Source organism: Oreochromis aureus, linkage group 20 (genome assembly GCF_013358895.1).
Source record: "Oreochromis aureus strain Israel breed Guangdong linkage group 20, ZZ_aureus, whole genome shotgun sequence".
NCBI lineage: Eukaryota > Metazoa > Chordata > Actinopteri > Cichliformes > Cichlidae > Oreochromis > Oreochromis aureus.
The window spans coordinates 1,959,991-1,982,759 of record NC_052961.1 but is presented as its reverse complement, the minus strand read 5'-3'; the positions used below and the strand labels follow the sequence as shown (position 1 = coordinate 1,982,759).

The window sequence follows — 22,769 nt, the reverse complement described above, 5'->3', positions numbered from 1 at the left end:
CGCCACATGAAGAAATATGCATCATGAAAGGAGCGCTCTGCACAGCCCTGTTCTCAAGAAGTGGCTGCAATAATTAACAAATGATTTAAAAACTGTTTTTAACCTTTATTGTTGTTTGAACAAACATCCATCTTTTTTTGTTGTTGCCAGTAACATGAAAGTCGTCTTCTTTAAAAGACACTCTGAGCTGTTTCCTGCCTCAGACTCAGTTCAACAGTTCGAGGCCTCATCTGTCATGTTTAGTGGAGAGGAAGCAGCAGCACCAAGACCGAGCTCAGCTCCAGCTCTGCGTCTGGTTTTTGTTCTCATGAATGAGTTTGAACTTATTAAAGTGTTTCTGCCAGAAATTCCCTTAAACAGACTCGTGTGTGTGCAGTGCAGCGCCTCACTGCACACAGACGGATCTCTGAATTTTTAATGACATTAAGTTGTGCAGATGATGAAGTTTCTCAGCTTTAAAATGAGACCCACACAGACGTCCACAGACCATAACAACTCCCCGTCTGTTCTTCTGAAAGCCTTTCTGAGATTTTTGTTTTTACGCTCAAACGTTCACTAATTAACCTCAAAGTAACACTTTACAGTCTTTTGTGTCCGTCCCAGATTTTTTGATAAATGGATGCTGTGGACTTCAAACTGATTTGAGTGCAGCTGGATTCAAGTTCTTTATAGTATATGTAATATAATCAAATATGCTTCCATCCATCTTATTAACTGCTTATCCAACGCAGTATTGGAGGCCCAGGGTCATCCAAGGGGCAGGATTTAATTAAATACATTAAATTAAATAATGTATAATACAATAAAAAATTAAGCACATATATAGTGTTGAAATTAGGAGCAGGACTCTTTACTTACACTGACACTTCCTCCGAGCTGTTTAGAGACCCGGGTTATCACTGTCCTCTTTATTTCTCTTAATGTCGACAAAGTTTATGGAACTAAGCGAACGATATCTGTGCAACATTAACACTGATTTAATTTTTTTTACAGAAAAATTATAACAGCAAAATAAATCCCAGCACTAACCCTGTGTGCTCCGCTGGTGACATGGTGGTTAAATCACTTCTTCATCAATATATTTCTGTGTTTTTGCTTTTGTAACATCAAAAATTATGACAATTTAAATTCTTTAATATAGTTTTCTATAATGACACCAACCCGTATGTTGCAGAGAGCCAGCTGATAAGAAACGATATGAAGTTGACAGCAGTTAAAGAGTGTGCGAGTGCTGGGAGCTCGGTGCTGTCCAACAGTCTGAATATCTGAGCTTCAGCACACACTGAGCCTCCTGTGTGAGTCTTATTCATCCACACGGAGCAAAACTCGTCCACCTGACACACCTGAGAGAAACAGTTAAAAGCTTTGGACATTATTCAGACAGCCTCCATCTGATGAATCACCTGGTTTATGAATTATGACACAAAAATGATGACGTGTTTATTCGTCTAAATTTACAGGAATAATATACAGTAACCAATAAGAGGTTATAAAAGGGCAAAGGATATAACACGTGGCACATCTGTAAACATCTGTCACAGTTTCCAGGCTGGGAGCAAACATTCATTCATAGCACGACGGATTTAACGAAGCGTTGATCCAGACACTCGTGATCTTTGGAGTGTTTGAGGTAAAAATGACATCGATAGTTTTACAGATATGGGTAAAGATTATTCACACATCAAAAAATTAAACTTTACGCAACATTTCTGAAAACAATATCAACATAAACTCTGTGGCAGTTTCTCCTCAACTTTTTGTGATTAAATCTTTTTTTTAAATAAATATTTTCACATAAATATTCTCCATTAATCATTTTCTGACGTTATCGTCCCGAGGCAGCATTTAGCAGCTCTGCATGCAGAACATGTCAGAGGAATAATGCAGCTGTTTAGTAGAGACGGTTTAAAAGCGCTCTGACTGAAGTTGTTACTGAGAGTAATTCTGCGCCCAGTAAGCAGCCAGAGGCGCCCTCAGGCAAGCTGCTACGTTAGCACGCAGAGTGGGAGGACAACCTGAACTCGTCCCAGCAGGTCCATCAAGTCGATCAAAGAATGAGCAGTTTGGAGCCGTAGGTCCGCAGGTCAGATGGAGGTCTGGGTTCAGAAAATCAGATTAGTCTGAATTTAGCTCTTCCTCAGTTCCTCTGTCTGTCTTTGCTCTGAGTGTCGTCTGTAATTCTCATTGTGGCATTTCTCATCCATCTTCATCCATCTCTCTCTCACGCCCCCGCTCCCTCCCCCTTGAAACATCTTTCCTCTCTTTTGACCTTTTGTTCTTCCACATCGCCTTTTTTCCATTTTACCCTCAACAAATGAGGTCTTTGTGTTTAGAAATTAAGAAATGCCCTTAACACCCCCCCTTCTTGCCATCTTTTCCTCTTTCCTTTTTCGAGTGTGTGTGGAGATTGGGGGGTGCGTCCATTAGCCCGGATTAGAGCCTGTAGGCAGGTTTTAACAGCCCCTCTGTGTTTGGGGCTTTAATCTCTTCAGAAGCAGCTAATCTGACTTCAGTGGCTTTAACACACACACACACACACACACACACACACACACACACACACACACACACACACACACACACACACACACACACACACACACACACACACACACACACACACACACACACACACACACACAGTGGAGTAAATATGTGATGAGTCTGTTTTTGTGGGCAGTGTAGCTGATCCATGACAAGAGTCCATTCATGGCGTGACCACCAACACAGAGGACTCTATCAGACAAACAATATGATCAGTGACTCGGTGGACCAAAGGTCACATGACAAACAGTCTCCTGACCAGAAGATGAGCAATATGAGACATAAATCTGACGCTTCACACCAACCAGCCAAACTGGTTTGATATTTTTTAATATATATTTCCTGTCGTGTATCTTCTGTGGTGCATGAGCCTCAGACTGCAGACGCTCTGATCACTAAACAGGTTTTTTTCTAATGTCAGAGCTTTAAATGGTCATAAAGAACAAACTTCCATTTGTGGTTAATGGTTCAAAACTTCTCTTTAAAAAGTGAAACTTGACTTTCAGGAAGCGTGAAGTGTGACTCATACAAAGCTGAGAACAAACAATGGAAATGAGCAGAAAGCCTCATTTTTTTGGTTTTCAGCGTCTCAAATTGTTGAATTTACAGCTTTTCATTTTTTTTATTTGATAATAAACTGCATATTTGGGAGATTTAGGGGGGGAAAGTTCGTCATCATCTCAGGCACTTTTTCAGTTTTCTGATGTTTTATAAAACAAATAATAAAATCCCAAAATATTCGAATCAAAAATAGAAGAAAAACTCGAGCGGTCTAAAACGTGTTTCTTTGTCCGTTCCCTTAATCTTTCTGACACTGAGTGGAACTCAGACTCTGTCCTGTGTTCATTTTGCTCACAGATGAGTCTGTTTCACAAAAACAAAGAGTGACTCATTCAAAGCCAGTAAACCCTGATCAGTGACACCTGCTTTGACCTCTTTTCCCACTCCACCGCAAAAAAGAGGAAAACCTAATATTCATATGTGTGGTTTGTTAATGCTGGTGTGGAGAGAGATTTTATAGACCACAGTGACCTACAGGAAATAAAGAGAAGTGAGGTCATCGGCCATTTTTTTTGCTCAAAGAGAAGCCCGGCTGTGGGTTAAGAAACCACAGCATCCAGGCTCTGCTCCGCTTTTTTTCTGCACTTGTTCCAAGTGAAATGTTTGGATCATTCCAAAGATAAATATGTTCAGTGAGGATAAACTGAGCCGTCACGTCTTCTTCAGTTCCCCTGAATTCACTGTGAGATGGTTTCAGTCACTAACATGCTTCATGATGGAGAAAAGTTTTCATCTATCTGAAGTCTGATTGGTTTTTCACTGCGCTTAAGTAAAAGTTCATCTTTGTCGCACGCAAATGTTATCATCAGCATTTTCTCCTTTTTCTAATATTTGACAGAAAGCTGACTAATAAGTGATGAAAATAATCCTCATGTCTGATTAAATCTCTGCGTCCGTGTCATCAGCCGCAGAATTATCTCGTTTAATCCACGATTATCTTTGCATAATTTAACATTTCTTTGCATTTTTAAGTTTAATCCTCTTGCACCTCCGGTCGCCGAGTACTCGAAATAAAGCTTTTCACTTCAAGAGATGAGCGCTCAGGAAGAGGAAATATGTTTCTCGATACTTTAGTATGTTCTGCATTATTTCAGCTCCTGCTGCTTTTCTTTCATCTCCTCATACCTGCAGCGAATTCCCGACGGCACAACTTTTTCCTGAGCTCACCATCTGTCACCTTATTTGTGCTATATTTGCGGAAGTGTGTGTGTGTGTGTGTGTGTGTGTGTGTGTGTGTGTGTGTGTGTGTGTGTGTGTGTGTGTGTGTGTGTGTGTGTGTCGAAAAACTAGACGGCTGCTTTAACGCTGCAGACTGCTCGTGTTGAGCAGAGGAGACAATGTTGAGACAATGGGAAGAGAAACTGTGTGTGTGTGTGTGTGTGTGTGTGTGTGTGTGTGTGTGTGTGTGTGTGTGTGTGTGTGTGTGTGTGTGTGTGTGTGTGTGTGTGTGTGTGTGTGAGAGAGAGAGAGAGAGAGGGGTGAGTTGAGGCGATGTAGGGAGTGGCACCGGAGAGAAAGCGAGGGAGAGGTGTGAAGGGACGGAGTGGGGGATGGGAGAAAAGAAGGAGGGGCAGTGTTGGGGGATGGGAAAAGAGGAAATATTGCTGTGTGCTGCTGGAGTCAGGGGGTTACCATGGTGATGGGAGAATGACGGAAAGGGATGGGAAAGACTGCCAATACACACACACACACACACATGAGCGCATGCACAAATCAAATTGACATTTTTCTCTCTGATTAAATAAACGGATATACGTCAAATCTCCTTTTAATTTAAAACTTCCTTCCTGCGCGCTCAGGGTGGGGCGAGCAGAGAAAAACGATGCTGCAGAGGGAGGAAGAAGAGGAGAAGATAAAGACCGAGGCTCTCTGAGCTGAGAGGAGATGTAGAAATGTGATCTCCCACCTGGGAGGGGAGCGATGTGACGGTAGACGCTGATAAGTTAATATTATTAACTTATTAACACATCAGTAAAGTTCAACTGAACTCAAAACTCAGGAAAAGGAAGCAAATATTAAATAAATTGAAACAAAAAGTGAGCTAAACTCACTTTTACTGTCTGTGTGCAAACAGACTGTAACTCACATGATCTGCATCCCTGACACAGACGTGTCGGGAGACACATGATCCAGTCTGCTAATCACCAGCCAGCTCACACTGTGGGCTTCCTCGCCTGAACCACAGAGACGTCCCAGTGTTGGAAGCTGTTTCTAAAGTCACTGTCACTACAGTCTTATTATCCACTTTGCCTGATGTGTAAAAACAGCACGTGTACAATTTAATGTCAAACCTGTCCTTGCATCTATAATGACTCTGATAAACCTGCTAATTCCCTCGCTTGCCAAATGAACAGCTAATGTCATTTAGTTTAATTTTAATTGCATAATTCAGTTTTTATTTGTGGCTAAATAATCAAGTGAAGGTTGCAGCTGGTTCTATAGAAATATCTGTGAAGTAATGCAAACCCAAACTAAGAGCTTACAGAAATCCTTCATCTTTGCTAAATAAATTCATCCGTTCATGTTCTGTGTGACTTCATCTCCACACTTCAAATGAATTCACCTTTCTCTCGTCAATCCTCCCGAGCACCTGCTGGCTGTGACCTCACACCTCGCACATCAAGAGGACGAGGTTATTATGTGAAGACAAAATCGTAGCGCCTTTTACCTGCCAGGAGGGATTAGGTGTGATGTGTCTGCGGCTGCTGTGAGTCTGAGCTCTCAGTGGATCGTCAGCCGCCGCGAAGAAGAAAGATTCAGAGTCAGAACAGCCGCTGGCTCACTGTGGGTGTGAGTGGGTGGGAGGATGTGGTGAAAACAAGAGAGGATGTGTGTGGGACCACTGATGATAATGTGTGTGTGTGTCGGTGCCCGTGGTGAGAACATTTAAGTGGAACTCATCTCCATAATGTGGATTCTGTTTCGGCTCTTTGTCGCTCACAAAGTTTTACAGCCATGCTTTCGATCTTTACACACAAACGTCTGTGATGTTAGTCGTTGCTGGGATTCATTTTTTCATATACACACCATGAACTCACTGGTTCCCTGAGCTCCACCAGCGGTGCTTTCAGCCTGTTGTTTCAGCTCAGTGTGGCCACAGGCAGCCGTGTCCAACGACAAACCCAGGTACGCTACCTGTACAGCAGACGGGCGCAGCACGGGACTAGCCTGTGGGAGCATTAGCAGCTAAAGAGACGGATGTTTTCCTCAGCAGAGAACAAAAGCAGAGCTAAAGACTGGAGCTGGTGGTTAGATATGCTCACGCCTCCTGAACCTGATACTGTGCGTCAGAGCTGCTGCTGTGTCCTGTGATGGAGAGCATGAGTTAGAGTGAGTCAGGTCTGTCGCTCATAAACTTGTGAAGCACCCGCTGGCATCACACACTGTTGGGAAGGAGAACGTTTTAACCCTATTCCCGCCTCTTCCTAACCCTAACATGGAAGTTTATAGAGTCCGATTGGATCTGAAATCCAAGTAATGAATCCTCCAATGAAAACAAGCCAATGCAAGGAAAACATGAAGGTCCAAAAGTCGACGTGAGGCAAACGCCCAATCAGACGCTGAGGTTACCTAAAGCCCTGGAGCATGTCGGGACGTGTGCTGGTGGCAGTAACAGTTGTAGCTCGGTGGTGTCTGAGTATGAGCTGATGATGATCGCTGCAGCGTTTCCTCTGTCAGCCATGTTTTTATCGCCTCTTTCTAGAATGAAACCAGAGAAGAAGAGAGCGGTCTGTGCTGATCTCGCAGCTCTGCAGGGTTTAATGCTGTCGGTTAGTTGTGCCTGTCACACGCGTGATACATGATCATGTGAGGTATTGATTGACGTCACAGCTGAGGCACTTTACTCTGTTACCGAGCCGAGGGCCGAGGCCGCACGCTGACGATGAGATTCTATGTTTTAATCCAGGATGTGTGAAAATCATTAGATCAGATTAATCAGTGAGGTTGTTAAATAAGAGGATTTCACATCCCTCCCTCGGACGACCTGTTTCCTGTTAACATGTTTCACATTTCTTCTCTTAATCACATGAACAGTTGATTTACTGTAGGACGCTGCGCTGCTGCTGCCTCCTCGCCCTCCTTACTTTAATTTCTTCTTTATAGAGTTTTATTGGCGGCTGGCAAACAGCAAAATGGTTACCTTACTGCCACCACTTACTTTAATTTGGGTGAAGGCAGTGATAGATGTGTGGCCGTGGGTGTTGTATATACCGCCCCGAGCGCTCTGTCACACTGTGGCCTCTCACAGCTGGTGCCACTCACCCCTCAGCTAAATCTAATGGACTCCAGCGGGGCCGGGAAGCCACCCAGCGCGGGAGACGTTGTTTATCCAGGAGCATACCGTCACTAATGAGCAATTTATTCGTGCCTGTGTCGCTTCGTTTGCCTTCATGGCGAGAAACGCAAATCACAAACAAACGTGCTGGCTTTGTGTCTGTGTGCGTGGGTGGGTGGGTGGGTTGTTGGAGGAGGGCGGAGGTAATCCAGAGATGACTAAACAATGTCACACCAATAAGAGCTCATTTGAATGTGAAAAGCATCGGGCTGAGCTCCGAGACCGACTCCCCACATCCCCCATGAAAGGCAAATACACAGAAATAACACAATGGAGCTCTGTGACAGACGCACATGTCTTCAGATGGTTCGTCAATTAAGTGATTAGTCAGAAATTATCAGGAACTTTTGATAACCAGCTTTCAACAAAGACAAACATTCGCTGCTTTTTCTGCCTCTGCAGGACAACAAGCCGTGTTTCAGAAGGACTGACAGCCAAACGTGTGTTTAACATTTATTTAGTGAAATACTTAAAGCCTAAAATCCAAAATATATTTATAATCTTGCCTGTAACCCTGTTTTTCGGGTGGGCTGCCGACTTCTGAGGAGATTTTTGTTTTCCCTTTAAGTCTGAAACGTCTCGTTCCAGAAACATGAAGCAGTTATTCATGAAAATCCACTAATGTTGCTGTCAAAGAGGACTGTTTTCTATCATCTACATCAGGTCTCTCAAACCCCAGTGCTCGAGTGTCCTGCAGGTTTTAGATCTCACCCTGGGTCAACACACCTGAATCACATGACCAGTTCATTCCCAGGCCTCTGGAGAACTTCAGACATGTTGAGGAGGTCCTCCATCCATCCATCCATCTTCATCCGCTTTATCCGGGGCCGGGTCGCAGGGGCAGCAGCCTAAGCAGATAAGCCCAGACCTCCCTCTCCCCAGCCACCTCCTCCAGCTTATCCGGGGAACACCAAGGCGTTCCCAGGCCAGCCGAGAGATATAATCTCTCTAGTGTGTCCTGGGTCTGCCCCAGGACCTCCTCACCCAGGAGGTGCCCAGGAGGCATCCTTGTCAGATGCCCGAACCACCCCAGCTGGCTCCTTTTGATGTGGAGGAGCAGCGGCTCTACTCTGAGCCCCTCCCGGATGGCCGAACTTCTCACCCTATCTCTAAGGGAGGCCAGCCACCCTTCGGGAGGAAGCTCATTTCCGCCGCTTGTATCCGCGATCTCGTTCTTTCGGTGACTACCCACAGCTCGTGGCCATAGGTGAGGGTAGGGACGTAGATCGACCGGTAAATTGAGAGCTTCGCTTTTACACTCAGCTCCCTCTTCACCACGACGGACCGGTGCAGCATCCGCATCACTGCAGCCGCAGCACCAATCCGTCTGTCGATCTCCGGCTCCCTTCTCCCATCACTCGCGAACAAGACCCCGAGATACTTGAACTCCTCCACTTGGGGCAGGAACTCATCCCCAACCCGGAGTGGGCACTCCACCCTTTTCCGGCTGAGAACCATGGCCTCAGATTTGGAGGTGCTGATCCTCATTCCCGCTGCTTCACACTCGGCTGCGAACCGTTCCAGTTGTCCGTTGAGGAGGTCATTTCACCATTTAAATCAGCTGTGATGTATCAAGGACACATCTAAAACCTGCAGGACACCGGCCCCTGAGGCCTGGAGTTGGACCCCCTGATCTACATCTACTATCTGAAGGAAGCTCAGCTGAGGTGGACGTTCACATCGTGCCACAGACGGGGGCTGGGCAGCACACTGATACTGTCAGTGGGTGTCGACACTAGAGAAAATATTACGTTTGTAGATTTTTGAGGGACAGGCTCATGATCTGAACATTTCTCTTTGTGATTGTTTTTTTTCAGGTTTTTTTCTTTGTTATTATTGTCTAATTTATTTATTTTATTAAAATCAGGAGGCAGAAATCACCTTTCTTTTTGTTCACATCAGCCTTCATTTTAAATGCTTCAACTTAGCCCATGAGACATGATGTAAACTAGTGCCAGGGTTACAAATTATACTAAAAAATAATTGGTTCATATGAACTTTGACCTTTGAGCTCTGCACAGTCAGCAAAGTCGGTGGGATTCCTCCTCGGGGATCAAGATGAAGGCACTCCATCAAACTTTCATAGCAGACGGCCTCATGGCTGCAGAGCCTGGACTGACAGACTGAGCCTGCATGGCTAAAATATTTCAGCCAGAAATCACAACAACATTGTTTTTCAAAGCCTACAGTGTCTCCATTAACGGGGGGTGGATGCTTCTGCCTTTGCTGCAGTGTGGTTCTTTCATGGTGGAGGCTGATAAGGCAGGAGAGTTTTCATGGTGAAGCATCGCCTGGAGCAGTTTTACAGGCGTGTCGCTGGTGTGGAGGCAGAAAGAGGATCCACACAAACAGAATGGCAGAACAAACGTAATGAAGGAGGAAAAGCTGCAAACAGAGACGAAAAACAAAGAAAAGGAAGAAGAAGACGGTGGGTGGTGGGAGGCCTGTCAGCGGAGACGCTTTGTAGTAGGTCAGAAACCTCCTTGTGATTATTGAGTTATTCATCTCTCCACTTCCACGGGGAAATCCCAGTCTGCTTAAACGTGAACACAAAGACAGCTTAACACTGACGTGTGTGTGTGTGTGTGTGTGTGTGTGTGTGTGTGTGTGTGTGTGTGTGTGTGTGTGTGTGTGTGTGTGTGTGTGTGTGTGTGTCATTGCATCCCTCGAGTTGAGGTCATCCCTGTAAATTACAGAGCCGATGGTGACACCAGAGCCGTCATAAAGCTGACAAATGCACAGCGGCTGAGTCATGACTGACAGGAAGAAAAAACACTTCATGTTTCACATTTCAGAAATCATTTAAACACTTGGGTTCAGATTTTTCTACTCTTGGATCTGTATGATGTCATAGACAGGGGACAACCCTGATATGGTCCCTGATATCAGAACAAAGTGATCTGAAAGGGGGAGGGGCTAAAACAGCTCCTCCCCCTTTCCCTCTGAGGATGAACTGAGCGAGGCCTGCTATATGAATCAGTTCATAATCAGAGAGCTAAAGAGTAAAAATATTCAGCTGGAAACAGTCATAGAAAAACAGTTTAGTTTAGTCACTGATGCTGATTTGAATCTGTTTCAGTGGCTGTCACCGCACACAGTATGAAACATGAACATATCAAGAAACTGAAGCCAGTGGAGATGGGCCTTAAATTTGATCTGCAGGCATCAGGTGGTGTTACCTGTGGCTGTGAGCTCAATAAATACTGACCTGACCTGATGAGTTTGAGGTCTGAGTCGCTCTTTCTGGCTCTTATTAAACTTTGCTTGGTCAGACCCGGCCGTCCTCGTCCCATCAGTTTGTTGTTTGTTTTAAAAAAGATGGTGGAGGTGAAAACATCGGCTCCCGGGCCTGGCAGATCTCGATCTACTAAATAGAAGTGAAGAAGTTAAAGAATTGAAAAGGTGAGGGAGGGTGGGGAACGTAAACGAGAATGAACAGCTCGTAGAACCGAGGGAACATATATAGATGAGAACCAGAAGGAGCGTGTTTGGAGGCGTGGTCCCGCTCCTGAAATTCCAATACTTAATCTCCAGTTATTTTTATGAGCCTTTATTGACAGGAGAGTGAAGCAGACTGGGAAACAGGCAGTGAGCAGAGGAATGGCACACAGGAGAGTCCAGAGCCGATTCAAACCTGATTTATTCAGCACTTTCGGATCTCTCTTTTTTTCCCAGTAACATGTTTTTTTTCTTTTGTTTTGTTTTAATTTGTAATTTTCAGCATATCTAACCATCAGGAGGAATTTGCTTGTGTGTTTCTGCAGTTTTGATGCAGCAGTGAGTGTTTGGAGGAGCAGGTGTGCTGATGGTCTTTATTAGTTACTGTTTGTGCTCTGCATGTTGGGAAAGAGAGAAATGACCTCTCTGCTCACTGAGCCACAAAGGATTTTGTGGAGGTGCCTGCCACACTCAGCGCTCATCGTCTACCGAAGGACATTTGTACTTGAGTACTTTGTGTCTATCATGTGAAGAAACTTCACAAATCTGTAATCTTTTAAGCTGCTTGGAGAAGAACCAAAGCCTCTTCATGAGAAATGTTGAGTCACTGCGGTTCAGAGGAATAAACCCACACACTGACTGTCACATCTGCTCTGCACCAACATCTAAAGATCAGATTAAACTAAAGTCATCAGATGACCTTTTTGCACTTATTCAATTAAAAAATGACTTGTTGTTGTACACTGATGTCACAGACGGCCATTACAGGAAGAGACAGTACAGAAATGTCAATTAGGAAAGAGTTTATTTTAAATTAAAGAAGCAATTTAAAATGTTTCTTAATTTATGGTGTGTGCAGTCAGTACTGTCAATGGCGAATGCAATGGGATTTAGTGCAAGACAATAAACCAAGGAGCAAACAAAGTCCAAAAGGAGGAGCTCTAAGGACTTTTCTAGAGCACTGGCATGCTGGGCTCAGGTGTTACCAGTGATGCTGAGTGTTAAAAAGCCACGCCTCCTCTCTAACACCTGCAGAAAGGAGCTGTCACACAGACAAGAGGAAAGAAGAGCGAGTCATAAAAAGTGATCTTCTTTTAGTAAAGCCAGCTCCAAATGTTTTGGCTTTGACTCTACTAAAGTAGCTTAGATTGAAAATTCAAAATAATCTTTCTTTATCTTATACAGAGCCTCAGTTCATCCTCTTTCTGAAACAAGCCCTTTTAGCTCCTCCCCCTTCGAGTCAAATTTCTTCTGATTGGATACAACCCGTTAAAAGTAAGAGGCCTGAAGAGCAGGCGGGTCCACTGTGCCTGAGATGACCGTATATCAAACTGTAGACATGTTTATTTCAGCTGTGCAGTTATAACATGGGACAGACTCACAGCTGGAGTCTGCCTCCAGTGGCTGTTAAAGGAACTGCAGCTTGAATTTGGTGCGATTCATTTTTTCAGTCTTCAGGTTTCCTCTCAGATGCTAACAGGAAGTTTACCCACACTTTGACAAATAACTATGACAGAAGAATCTAAAGATTCAAAATGCTTTGTCACATTTTGCGATGTGTGTGGAGTTTTAGAGTCTGCTGTGGACATTTGAAAAGTCCAGTTTTTGGTTCCTGACGTTGACGCTTGTGTTGATGCTGTTACACTAGGTTTAGATTAAATCATGGAAAGTTCGTATGCTGATTATTTTTTTCATTCTTCATTCAAGATGGTGATCTTACCTCACCTTTAGAAGATAACATTTGCTGTGAGGCAGATTTGTTCATTAACAGCTTTCTTTGTAATCCGGGTGGCATTATGCTTCATTAAAAACATATTTGTTTTTGCACATGAACAGTATATAAATGTCATTTCTTGGGGGAAGGATTTCTGATACATATTATCCCCCCTGCCATTCACACAGAGACGCAGACAGCAGCATGTTTAACTCAGCGGTGCTTCATTAAAAGGACACTTCATCACATATTCATGAGGACTGATGTGAAGGACATCAGCAGCTCGATCTGCAGACTGTCGCACACACAGAGCAGAGTTCACCTATAGACTGTCTGCTCTGTGGTCAGTGTGTGTGTGTGTGTGTGTGTGTGTGTGTGTGTGTGTGTGTGGATGGAGTAGTAAATGCGAGATGTGTAATGAATAATGAATTTAGGGTGAATTTAGGTCATGCGGGCGAATAGGAGGGACAACATGGGGATAGCTCTTTCTTTGTGTGTGTGTGTGTGTGTGTGTGTGTGTGTGTGTGTGTGTGTGTGTGTTTCGTGCAGACTAAAAGGGAAGTACCCTCCCTCTCCTCCCAGCATTTGCTTAATCTCTCCATCCACACGTCCGTTCTTTCCTCCAGATCGGAATCTATCAATGAATTAATTTCTCGCTCTGTCGCTCTCCATCCGTCCACCTGCATCGCCTCCCTTTGACTCTCCGATCCCCTCCCACCTCCCCACAGACTGCTCCACCTGCACCCGCCCTGCCTCCCCTCCTCCCCTCAGGCTTCGCTGTGGACGGGCGGGTCCACCTGCCTCTGCCCTCTGAAGCCCTTCAGGTTCTCTGGGATGGCTCAGGACCCTGAAGAAGCTGAGGGGGGCCGCAGAGAGGAAATTGGTACAGTATGTTTAATATTAACCAACACAGAACGGAAACATGGCTGCCCACAGGGCATGAACTGCCTCTTTACTGCTGTCTGCGAGATTAACAGCAGCTATTAAAATGTCCTGTTTGGGCTTTCAGTCATTAAACATTTTTATTCTTGAGAGTGAGCACTCAGCTGACAACCCAACACTCAGACTGGGGTCTGGGTAATCTCTGCAACATATGTAAGGTATGACTATACATAGGAAGAATATACAGAGACCAGAAGCTTTCTATTTATTTATTCCTGCTGTGTCCGCGTTGCTGCTGTAACAATGTGAATTTCCCAACACTGCAACTAATAAAGGCTAACTTATCTTAAATCAAAGAAAATGTCCATCCCAGTTTTGGAGAGCTCCACGTCACAACAAAACTTTAACACTTTTAGTTTTCTGTGGAAAAAACAGCAAATAATCAAATTTTTGGAGCTTAATTTTTGCTTTATCGAGTTGAGCCCGTCACCATCAAACCTGCAAACTCCCCTCCTGCCTGATACATTCATGTCTGCAGCTGATATACAGTTGTGATAAAATGTGTGGTATGTTGTGTTTTTTTAAATCTAAGACTGCGCCGTGAACACGCAGGGCGCCGAAACTTGCAGCACTAATCAGATCTGAAACTCTTCCTCCTCACCCTTCCTCTCTAAATCCTAAGTGGACTTCCTGTGCTCTCACGGCTGAACGTCTGATTTAATTCGAGTGGTCATAATGTGTCAGATTTCCAGGATAACAAAGAATCGGAGAGAAGCGAACAACACGGTGCGTTTAATGTCATTGTGCACCGGCAACAGCAACTCAACGAGCTTCCTGTCGGCAGAGGTCAAGCAGCTCTAAGCTGCAGCCTCAATAAAGACTCAGAGTGAAGGAGGCGATCCTCCATCAGGCGCCTTTAGATTAAGACTTGATTCATTAACGAGCTCCGCCCCCGCCCCCTCCTTAACTCAGTGCCAGCAGGAGCTCCATGAATATTTAAATGAAGAAAGTCTCTGTGGATGATCGTCCTCAACCTCCATGTTGAGGACGAGGTTGGTGTTATTAAAGGAAGTGGAGCATGCTGGGATGTTTTCTTCACCCGTCATTTATTACGTCTGTTTCATTTTTCTGTCTGAGCTCGTTACATCATTAGAACCCCACCCCCCACCCCCACCCCCCCTCAGTGACAAAATGACAAACACACACACACACACACACACACACACACACACACACAGGCTCTCACACACCTTCTGTGCCATTTGCCTCATGTATTTTGAAAATACGTTCGGCAGGTAACAGCAGCAGCCCGACAGGCGGGAGCAGGTGTGTGTTAATGTGTGTGTGTTTAAGTGACCGTGACGCAGGGCAGATGTGAGTGTGTGTGTGTAATCATGAACGATAACAATGAAAAACTAGAAGAATAAGATTCTGACAGTCATAGGAACTGAACGGGGGTCATGTCTGTGTCTCTCTGTGTTTGTGGAGACGCTCAGAAAGACCTGGATCCTCACAAAGAGACTGTGTGTGTGTGTGTGTGTGTGTGTGTGTGTGTGTGTGTGTGTGTGTGTGTGTGTGTGTGTGTGTGTGTGTGTGTGTGTGTGTGTGTGTGTGCTGGGGACAGGTTGTGTAATTATGAGATGTTGGAGGGGGTCTACATTAGCCAGCTGTCACTCCTCGCCCCTCACCCCATGTGTGTGTTTTAAGAGAAGCCTCGGAGACGGGCCTTGGCGGAGGACTGCTGGTGGTTACACTCACAGACTGATAAGTTATGACACCTCCTGTAACCTCCTCTGCCCTCCCTGTCTGTTAGTATTCTCACTCCGGTGTGTCAGCGTGGAGTCAGTACAGTCGGAGCAGCTTTAACCTGCAAAAATTCAGTATATAAAAACTTGTATTTCCATAATTGTCCACTGAGGGAGGAGAATCATCCAGACCCAGGGCACTGTTCATCTGCAATATGTCATCCATCAATGCAATTAGAAGATACTGACAACAACACTGGCTCTATATTAGATTCTTTGTATTCATCTTCCATGAACGATGTATCCTCTCAGCTCTCTGGTGAAAATGACATGTCATCTGCGCTTTGGAGTGACATAAACTCTTGGACAATCTATCTTACTGTCTTCTTATGACTCCAGGTTGTTGTTTACAGTTATTTTTTTCTAACTTCCTGTCTTTTAAAAAATTACATAAAGTTGTGAAAAGAATCTAAAGAGGCAATTGACTTTCTATTCAACGCATCTCTGCACTGTGTCAGAGGGATATTAAAGTCATGTTAGGCGCAGGCTGTACTTCAGTGTTAAATTTAATCAAGAAAGTCATAAGAACCCATTTGCATTAATAATCCTGGTTAAAGGCGGAGCCTCCTGAACAAATATAGAAACATACCCAGCGATAAAAGTCTGCCCCTGGTGGTGAAAGCCTCACAAAGCTTTACAAAATGCTTGTTTGGGATTTGGCCTTGTTAGCAGACAAACAAACTTCTTCATGCAAATGTAATAAAAGCATTTAATGCCTGAATGAAAACTGCATAATGAGCTTTTTTGACAGCATCTCTGTTTCACTGGAGCTCACATGATACCAAATAAATCAGGAGCATTTACAGGTTATTTTCTTGGAGGCATGAATGGTTTGGAGTGGAGGGAACACTGTTTTGGGCTTTAGGATGAAAACCTGTCACAGATGTTTGGTTCATTCGAGGGATCTCCCTCAGCTTCTTTCATTTGTTGTGCTTTGCTTGATGAAAGTATTCCCATACATGGAGCCGCAGCCTGATTTCATGGCTTTGAAGTGGCACAATCGGCTATTTTTAGACCGGCTGTGAGTTTCAGCCGATCAGCTCACAGAGGAGGAGAGCGTAATCCCCAACTTCAAGTAAAAACAAGAATGTGGCCAAACTCGGAGCGCTGAGGTTATTTTATTTTTTTTTTGGCCTTCATGTCGAGGCAGCAGTAAGATGATGAAACAAAAGGGAGGAAGCCTGATCCATCTGTGTCTGCTTTCAGCCCCCGACACTCCTGCTGTCACGGGTCAGTGTTCAGTCACCAGGCAGGGACAAAGGAGGAGATGTTGAGATGAATGGAAATGCAGCGAGTGTGGCAGAAACACACACACACACTCAATCTCTCTTTGTAATGTCATTAGTGGAGAAGCTGCTTCCTGCTGCTTTGATCTGATCTTGACTTTATCGCGATGACCCGGCCGATTGTTTGTTCTTTATCTCAGATTTTTGTGGATTCTGTACTAATTCAAACCCAAAGTGAATTTAAATCTTAGAATTTATTATCAACATCAGAGACGTGCTGTGGCTTCATTGTGATGTGTTTTTAAGCTCAAACTTTCCCCCCTCTGGAAAACATTCATATTTGTCTTCTTGTGTTGATTTATGTTTGGTCAAATTAACCATGTCTTTGCTTCTTTCCCCTCCTCTCCTCCCCTCCTCCCCTCTCCTCCCTCTTTGTTCTCGGGGTCACCCCCCCCTCCCCCCCCACAGGCAGCTCCTGAAGAAGCGTTTGTGGAGCTGACGCAGTGAGGAGGCGGCGAGGCGCACTCACAGTTGGACTGTAAAGGAAACAAACACACCCACCAACTTACTGCTGTTTACTCCTCCCAGCGCTCCCTCAGCTCCGGGCGGTCCCTGGAGTGTGTGTCTGCCTTGGTGTGCGTGGGTGTGTGTGTGTGTTTCTTTATGTGTTGATGAGTGTGTGGGTGTCTTGCATCACTTTTGATGGGACATTGAGAGATGTGTGTGTCACAGAGTCGGTGGATGGGCTGTAGGGGGATGTGCTCCCCCGCCCTCCCGCTGGTCCTCCTCCTCCTGCTCCCTCTGTCCTTCCTCTCCTCCACGCCTCCGTTTGCTCAGGGAGCCATCCACATCCCCGAAAGCTGTGAGTACTCACTCCTCCACTGGACACATCGCACACTGGAAACACTGGAAACACTGGAAAGTGTTTGTTTTTTCATTTCCAGTAAATATTTCCAAACCATTTCCTCAGAATTAACAGGGCTGGGAAGTATGAGGGAGGGAGTATTTCCACATTTGGCTTCTCTAATCATATCATTACTCATAGATTTCTGCTGTAGCCACCAATTTTAATTATTTCATTGGCATCAGGGGAGGAGTCTAAGCTACCCACGAGCCTCTGATGCACAGGAGGGCTGTGGAGAAGAATCAAAACTATAGATTTATTTTTTCTTTAGCCTTTGTCAAGATGTAACATTCAACATTTGATGCGTTTTGTTGAAATGTTCGCAGAGAAGTCCGATCAGTTCAGGTTATTTATGTTGCTCCAACTCACAAGAACAGTTACTTCAAGACACTTTAGACTCTAAAGACCCCACAGTATCCTGTGAAAATCAAGCCCTCCCCATACGATCAGCACATTGTGACAGTGGGAAGGAAAAACTCCTTTTTAAGAGGAAAAAACTTCCTGTGGAACAATCAGTTGGGGAGTGAGGGGTGACAGAAAAGAAGAAAGAGAAGAGACAGAAAAAGACAGCACAGGGAGACATCGTCTGTCAGATCATAGAGTTCTGCAGTAGCCACAAACTCTCCTTCGGGGTTGTCTCCTCGAGCACCTCTGGACCAAAGCTCATTCTGACCACTGTGACTTCACCACAGACCTCAGACTCCCAAAAAAAAAGCTGTTCGCCTTTCAGGCATCTGAGGAAAAACATTTGATGGAACTGACCAGAAACGTGACGTGTGCTCACAGGTGGCTGTTTAAAGGTGGATCCTTTGGTTCCTGCACAGTAAAGTTCAGTAAAGCTCTGCATTTTCTCTGGTGCTGTGTTTATTCCTGTCAGATATGGAACTTTCGAACACATCCATCTAAGCACAAATATAAATCCACACAATCAGGTTAGAATAACCTCTGGTCCTGGAGGTAAAGGTCAAAGGTCAGCAGGCTTATCCACACTCCTAGAGGAGGAGAAGAGGGAGTCAGAGGAGGAATCAGGTTCAGTCTGACCTTCGGTAAACGACCTTCTTTCTGGGTGTGGCAGGAGAGGAAGAAGAGAAGGATAGGAGGAGGAGAGATCTGGAGAAGAACGATGGGGGAGGTGGAGAGAGGGGAGGGAGGGGAAGGAAAAGGAGACACAGGGAAGAAAAAATAAGGAGATGGATGTAAACTGACCTGAGACGCCAGCGTGTCTGAGTCAGAAAACCAAGTAGGAAGATAAAATCCCTCAGATGTTGTCACTGTTAATAAAAATCATGCTAATGAGCAGATCTCGTCCCGCTCGGGGAACAGCATGAAGAATGTGCCAGCACGTGTTTGTTCGGTCTGTAAACGTGTCTCTTTCTTTTCTGCTCTCCTTTCACTGCTTCCTGTGGACACAGATACAAAAGACAACAGTAAGTGATTTTCTTTGTCGCTGTAATGAAGAAATGTGTGTCGTGGCTCTGCAGCTCTGATGCCAGCGGTGCTTCACTGGTAGAAACCTGCTCTGGACGTCTGTTGTTATGGCTGCTGACTGTGTCTCGCACCTGCTCACCTGCACTTTTCCTGTTTTTTGTCTTGTTAAATTTGTCAAAGCAGAGCACCTCTCCCCCTGCATCACTCCACACAGACACTAAGGAAGAGATCATGTCCTCTGTGTCAGCTCATTTAAAACTGATTTAATGTTATTTTGAGTATTTTTCTGAAACAGATGTACGGATATTTGGAGGACTGAAACTGCCCACATCAGTCATTTCATTGTATTTCTGTATAGTTCTTGTGCAAAAGTCTTGAACCACTTTTCATTTCTTAGGTGCAGCGATTTAATGAAATGTGCAAACATACATAGAAATGAACATGACAGAGTTTGTCCAGCTCCAACAAACCTGAGTAAATGTTTGACATGAGCAGCTTTATTTTTCAGCACGAACTGAACTCTGTCATTTCTTTCAGTATGTTCAGGAACAGTTCTCCGGGCTTATTTATAAGCACATTTGAAAACAGCACAGGTTAACCAAAGTGTCGTACATGGTAAAAAAAATAAAAACAAGTAGAGCAAACACACACAAAGAACAAAACAAAACTCAGTCATAACTTAAAGCTGGTGAGTAAAAATGTGTTTTCAGACGGGTTTGAAGATGCTGAGTGTTGGAGAGATCCTAATTAGAAGAAAGTTGCCCAAAGTTTGGGCGCAGCCATCACACAGGTCTCCTCTGTGTGTTAGCCTGCTTCAGGGGACAATCAGAAGCTACTTATCAGCTGACCTGAGACTCATTTATCTACAAAATCTTTTATTTAAATATACAATGTCACTAAATATCGGACTATTCCATTAAAAACTGTAGTTTTTAATTTTTGTTGTTATTATAGGATGTTTATCTTTTTTTATTTTTGAAACAGTTTTAACCACCCACTTCACTCCATTATATGATATTAACTATTTATCCATGCGAGCAAACTTCAAGCAGTTGTAGACAAACAGGCAAACAAACCCTATACAGGAAGTTGATTTCAGCTCTCGGACTAAAAAGTCTTAATCCCTGATCCTATGAGACTTACCCAGGACATAATGCAGGCTTCTGGAGCTGATGTGGGTGAGGGGACTCGCCCAGCCTGACTCCCTGATGTCCAGTGTCTCCCCTCTCCATCGTGGCTCCTGTTAACCACGATGGTTTTAGAGGACCTGCCAGAACTAAGAACGATGAATGAGCTTCAGTCGATCCTTTTAGATGTGTCTCTATCTGTATGCCCTACTTTACCTGCCTGTACTCTGCAAATTTCATTACAGTGTGTGTGTGTGTGTGTGTGTGTGTGTGTGTGTGTGTCTTCAGTATTTCAGCCTCCGGTGCTGACAGAGATGCCAAAATCACACACAGTGTTTTCTCTAGAAGACTTCAATCTGGCCTGTGAGGCCACTGGAACCCCGACACCCACGTGCGTACACACACCTGTGTGTGTGTGTGTGTGTGTGTGTGTGTGTGTGTGTGTGTGTGTGTGTGTGTGTGTGTGTGTGTGTGTTGACATGGCAATAAATGTCCTCACAATAAAACAGAAAACAAAACTATCTCTCAGCTGTTCTCCTCCCCGAGCTCGTCCCTCTCTCCACTCGCTGCTTCTCTCGGGGAGACCGACTGTTAAAAGTAATAATAACAGCTGTAAATGTTACACTTCCTCATATTTTTGTATTTATGTATTTCAGGCCGTCGATCAAAAGGATGAACATTTTACATCAACCTGTTTCAGGCTTTGATAAAGACTCACTGGTTTATAATGAAACTGTAGATCCTTAAAATCAGCTCACAAATAAATAGAAGCAACTGTCTGTTTTCATTATTGTGTAATTTAAGGTTTGTTTCTGTGACTTTGTCTGTAAACTGTTGATGTGCTGACAGCCGTTCTCCCCTCTGTGTTCATAGATTCCGTTGGCTGAAAGATGGCGAGTTGTTCGGATCAGAGACTGAAGGATCCGGAACGCTGAGAGGCGACAATTCTTCCCTGGATATGTTAGAGGGTGAATACCGCTGCTACGCCTCCAACAGTCTGGGCACCGCCATGACACAAGCCGTCAAAGTCAACGTAGAGCGTGAGTCACAAACTTACTGTATTCACACAAAGGCAGTCAGTGTGCTCTGAGGTTCACACCTGCTGATGCACAGATGATATAAAATCACACACACACACACACACACACACACACACACATCAGTGAGTCAGTGAGGTTGATCAGGGCCACCTGTTCTGCTCGATCATCTCAAGTTGCCACGGCAACCATTTCCTGGAGACAGTGCTGTGACGTCACTCAGTAGGGAGGATGTGCGGTGGGTGTGGAGGATGAAGTCGATGGCTGCGGTCAGCGTGCACACAGACTCACTTAAATCTCTTTAGTGAGTCTCTTTGCTCTGCTTTGTTGTGAGATTTACTTCCATACTTTGTTGTTTTTCTACCTCACAGTTTCCAAGTTTATCGTCACTTTTTTTTCTGTGATTGAATATTGCTGTGTGACTTCCAGAGAACCATTGTTCTCAATTAATTTGGGAAACTTCAATGTTTACAATCAGCTCAGCCAGCGTTTCTAAAGGTTTTGATGACTAAATGTCCGTTTAAACAGGCAGCATGTGATCGAGGTATTTTTATTTACCTAAAGCACCATCAGAAAGCTGCTTTAAGCAAATAAAATTTCTAAACAATGTTTCAGAGCAAAATAAGTAACTGGCTGATGAAACCTGAGAAGCTGTGCTGGAAATATGAGATTCAAGTTACTCATGTGACCCAAAAAGACAGACGATGTCACTCTGTGTTCACATGATTGTAAATATGCAGCTATTGTTTATGCAGCCTATCTCCTACTGTATCATGCTGCTGAGAGACCGCTGCTCGTCAAACACATTTCATTCCGATGTTGACCCTGTGCTAACTTGCATATGACAAATAAAACTGAAAACTGAAAACTGTTTCAGGTCCTCTTAATTACAAATGAACTCTGGCATTGTTTTTTATCATTTAGGCATTTAAAGTCTATTATCCTGAACATTTCCTCCAATCCACTGTGTTACAACAGCTGTGGAGTGTATCTTCACAGACACTTCGTGTATCTTCTTCCTTCTTTGTATTTTTCTTTGTATTTTTTTTATTTTGCGTCACTATTTTCATTGTTTCTTCCTTTCCTTGGTTCAGCTGCTCTTCATGTTACCTGCAGAAGTATTAACTTGTATTCTGCTGCTTTGTGTTTCAGCTCAGCCAGTTCTCATGAAACAGCAAGTCATGCGTGAACAAGGAGACGTGGGACAGAGTATGGTCCTGTCCTGCAACCCTCCAGAAAGCTCGCCTCCTCCCAACATCCACTGGATGAACATGAGTGAGTGTGTCGATCTGTTTCCTGTCCCGGTCATCAGCTGCCAGCCTCTGTGGCACACAGGCTCTTTGTTTATGTCCACTCTGCCTCCATTTTTCTATGACTGACCTTCGCTGCCTTTTAAGTTATCAGCTTACTGAGGCTGCAGTGCAATAAAGCGAGGTGCTTATTGTGCATTTTAAGAGCAAACTAATCAATTTAATTTTACACTGACATGAAAAACATTTTTACCTTCCACTGCAGTTTCCATGCTTTGAACTTTATTTCCCACCTACATTAAACTGTCCCCATCCCGGCTCAGAGTTGATGCACATTACTCGGAGTGAGAGAGTGACGATCGGCCTGGATGGGAAGCTGTACTTCGCGAACCTCATGGAGAGTGACAGGAAAAAGGACTACATCTGCCACGCCCAGTACAGAGAGGCCAGGACTATTCTACCTGCCACTGCTGTCTCCCTCTCTGTCAAGCCGAGTGAGCGCACACAACGCACCGCA

At 44.4% G+C, this 22,769-nt stretch overlaps 1 protein-coding gene across 2 annotated transcripts in view; it reads left to right on the top strand.

The window, feature by feature from the left end:
* Window positions 1-22,769, top strand: part of LOC116311864 (neural cell adhesion molecule L1.1-like) — a 47,370-nt gene that overhangs the window by 1,409 nt on the left and 23,192 nt on the right. The window contains exons 2-7 of one of the 2 annotated variants that reach the window (XM_039604595.1): window positions 16,975-17,368; window positions 18,823-18,837; window positions 20,254-20,356; window positions 20,839-21,005; window positions 22,155-22,277; window positions 22,576-22,746. In XM_039604595.1, the coding sequence (XP_039460529.1) occupies window positions 17,224-17,368; window positions 18,823-18,837; window positions 20,254-20,356; window positions 20,839-21,005; window positions 22,155-22,277; window positions 22,576-22,746 (724 nt within the window). In that variant the 5' untranslated portion in view covers window positions 16,975-17,223. The remainder of the gene's footprint in view (window positions 1-16,974; window positions 17,369-18,822; window positions 18,838-20,253; window positions 20,357-20,838; window positions 21,006-22,154; window positions 22,278-22,575; window positions 22,747-22,769) is intronic. The other variant, XM_039604596.1, reaches the window with a different exon arrangement.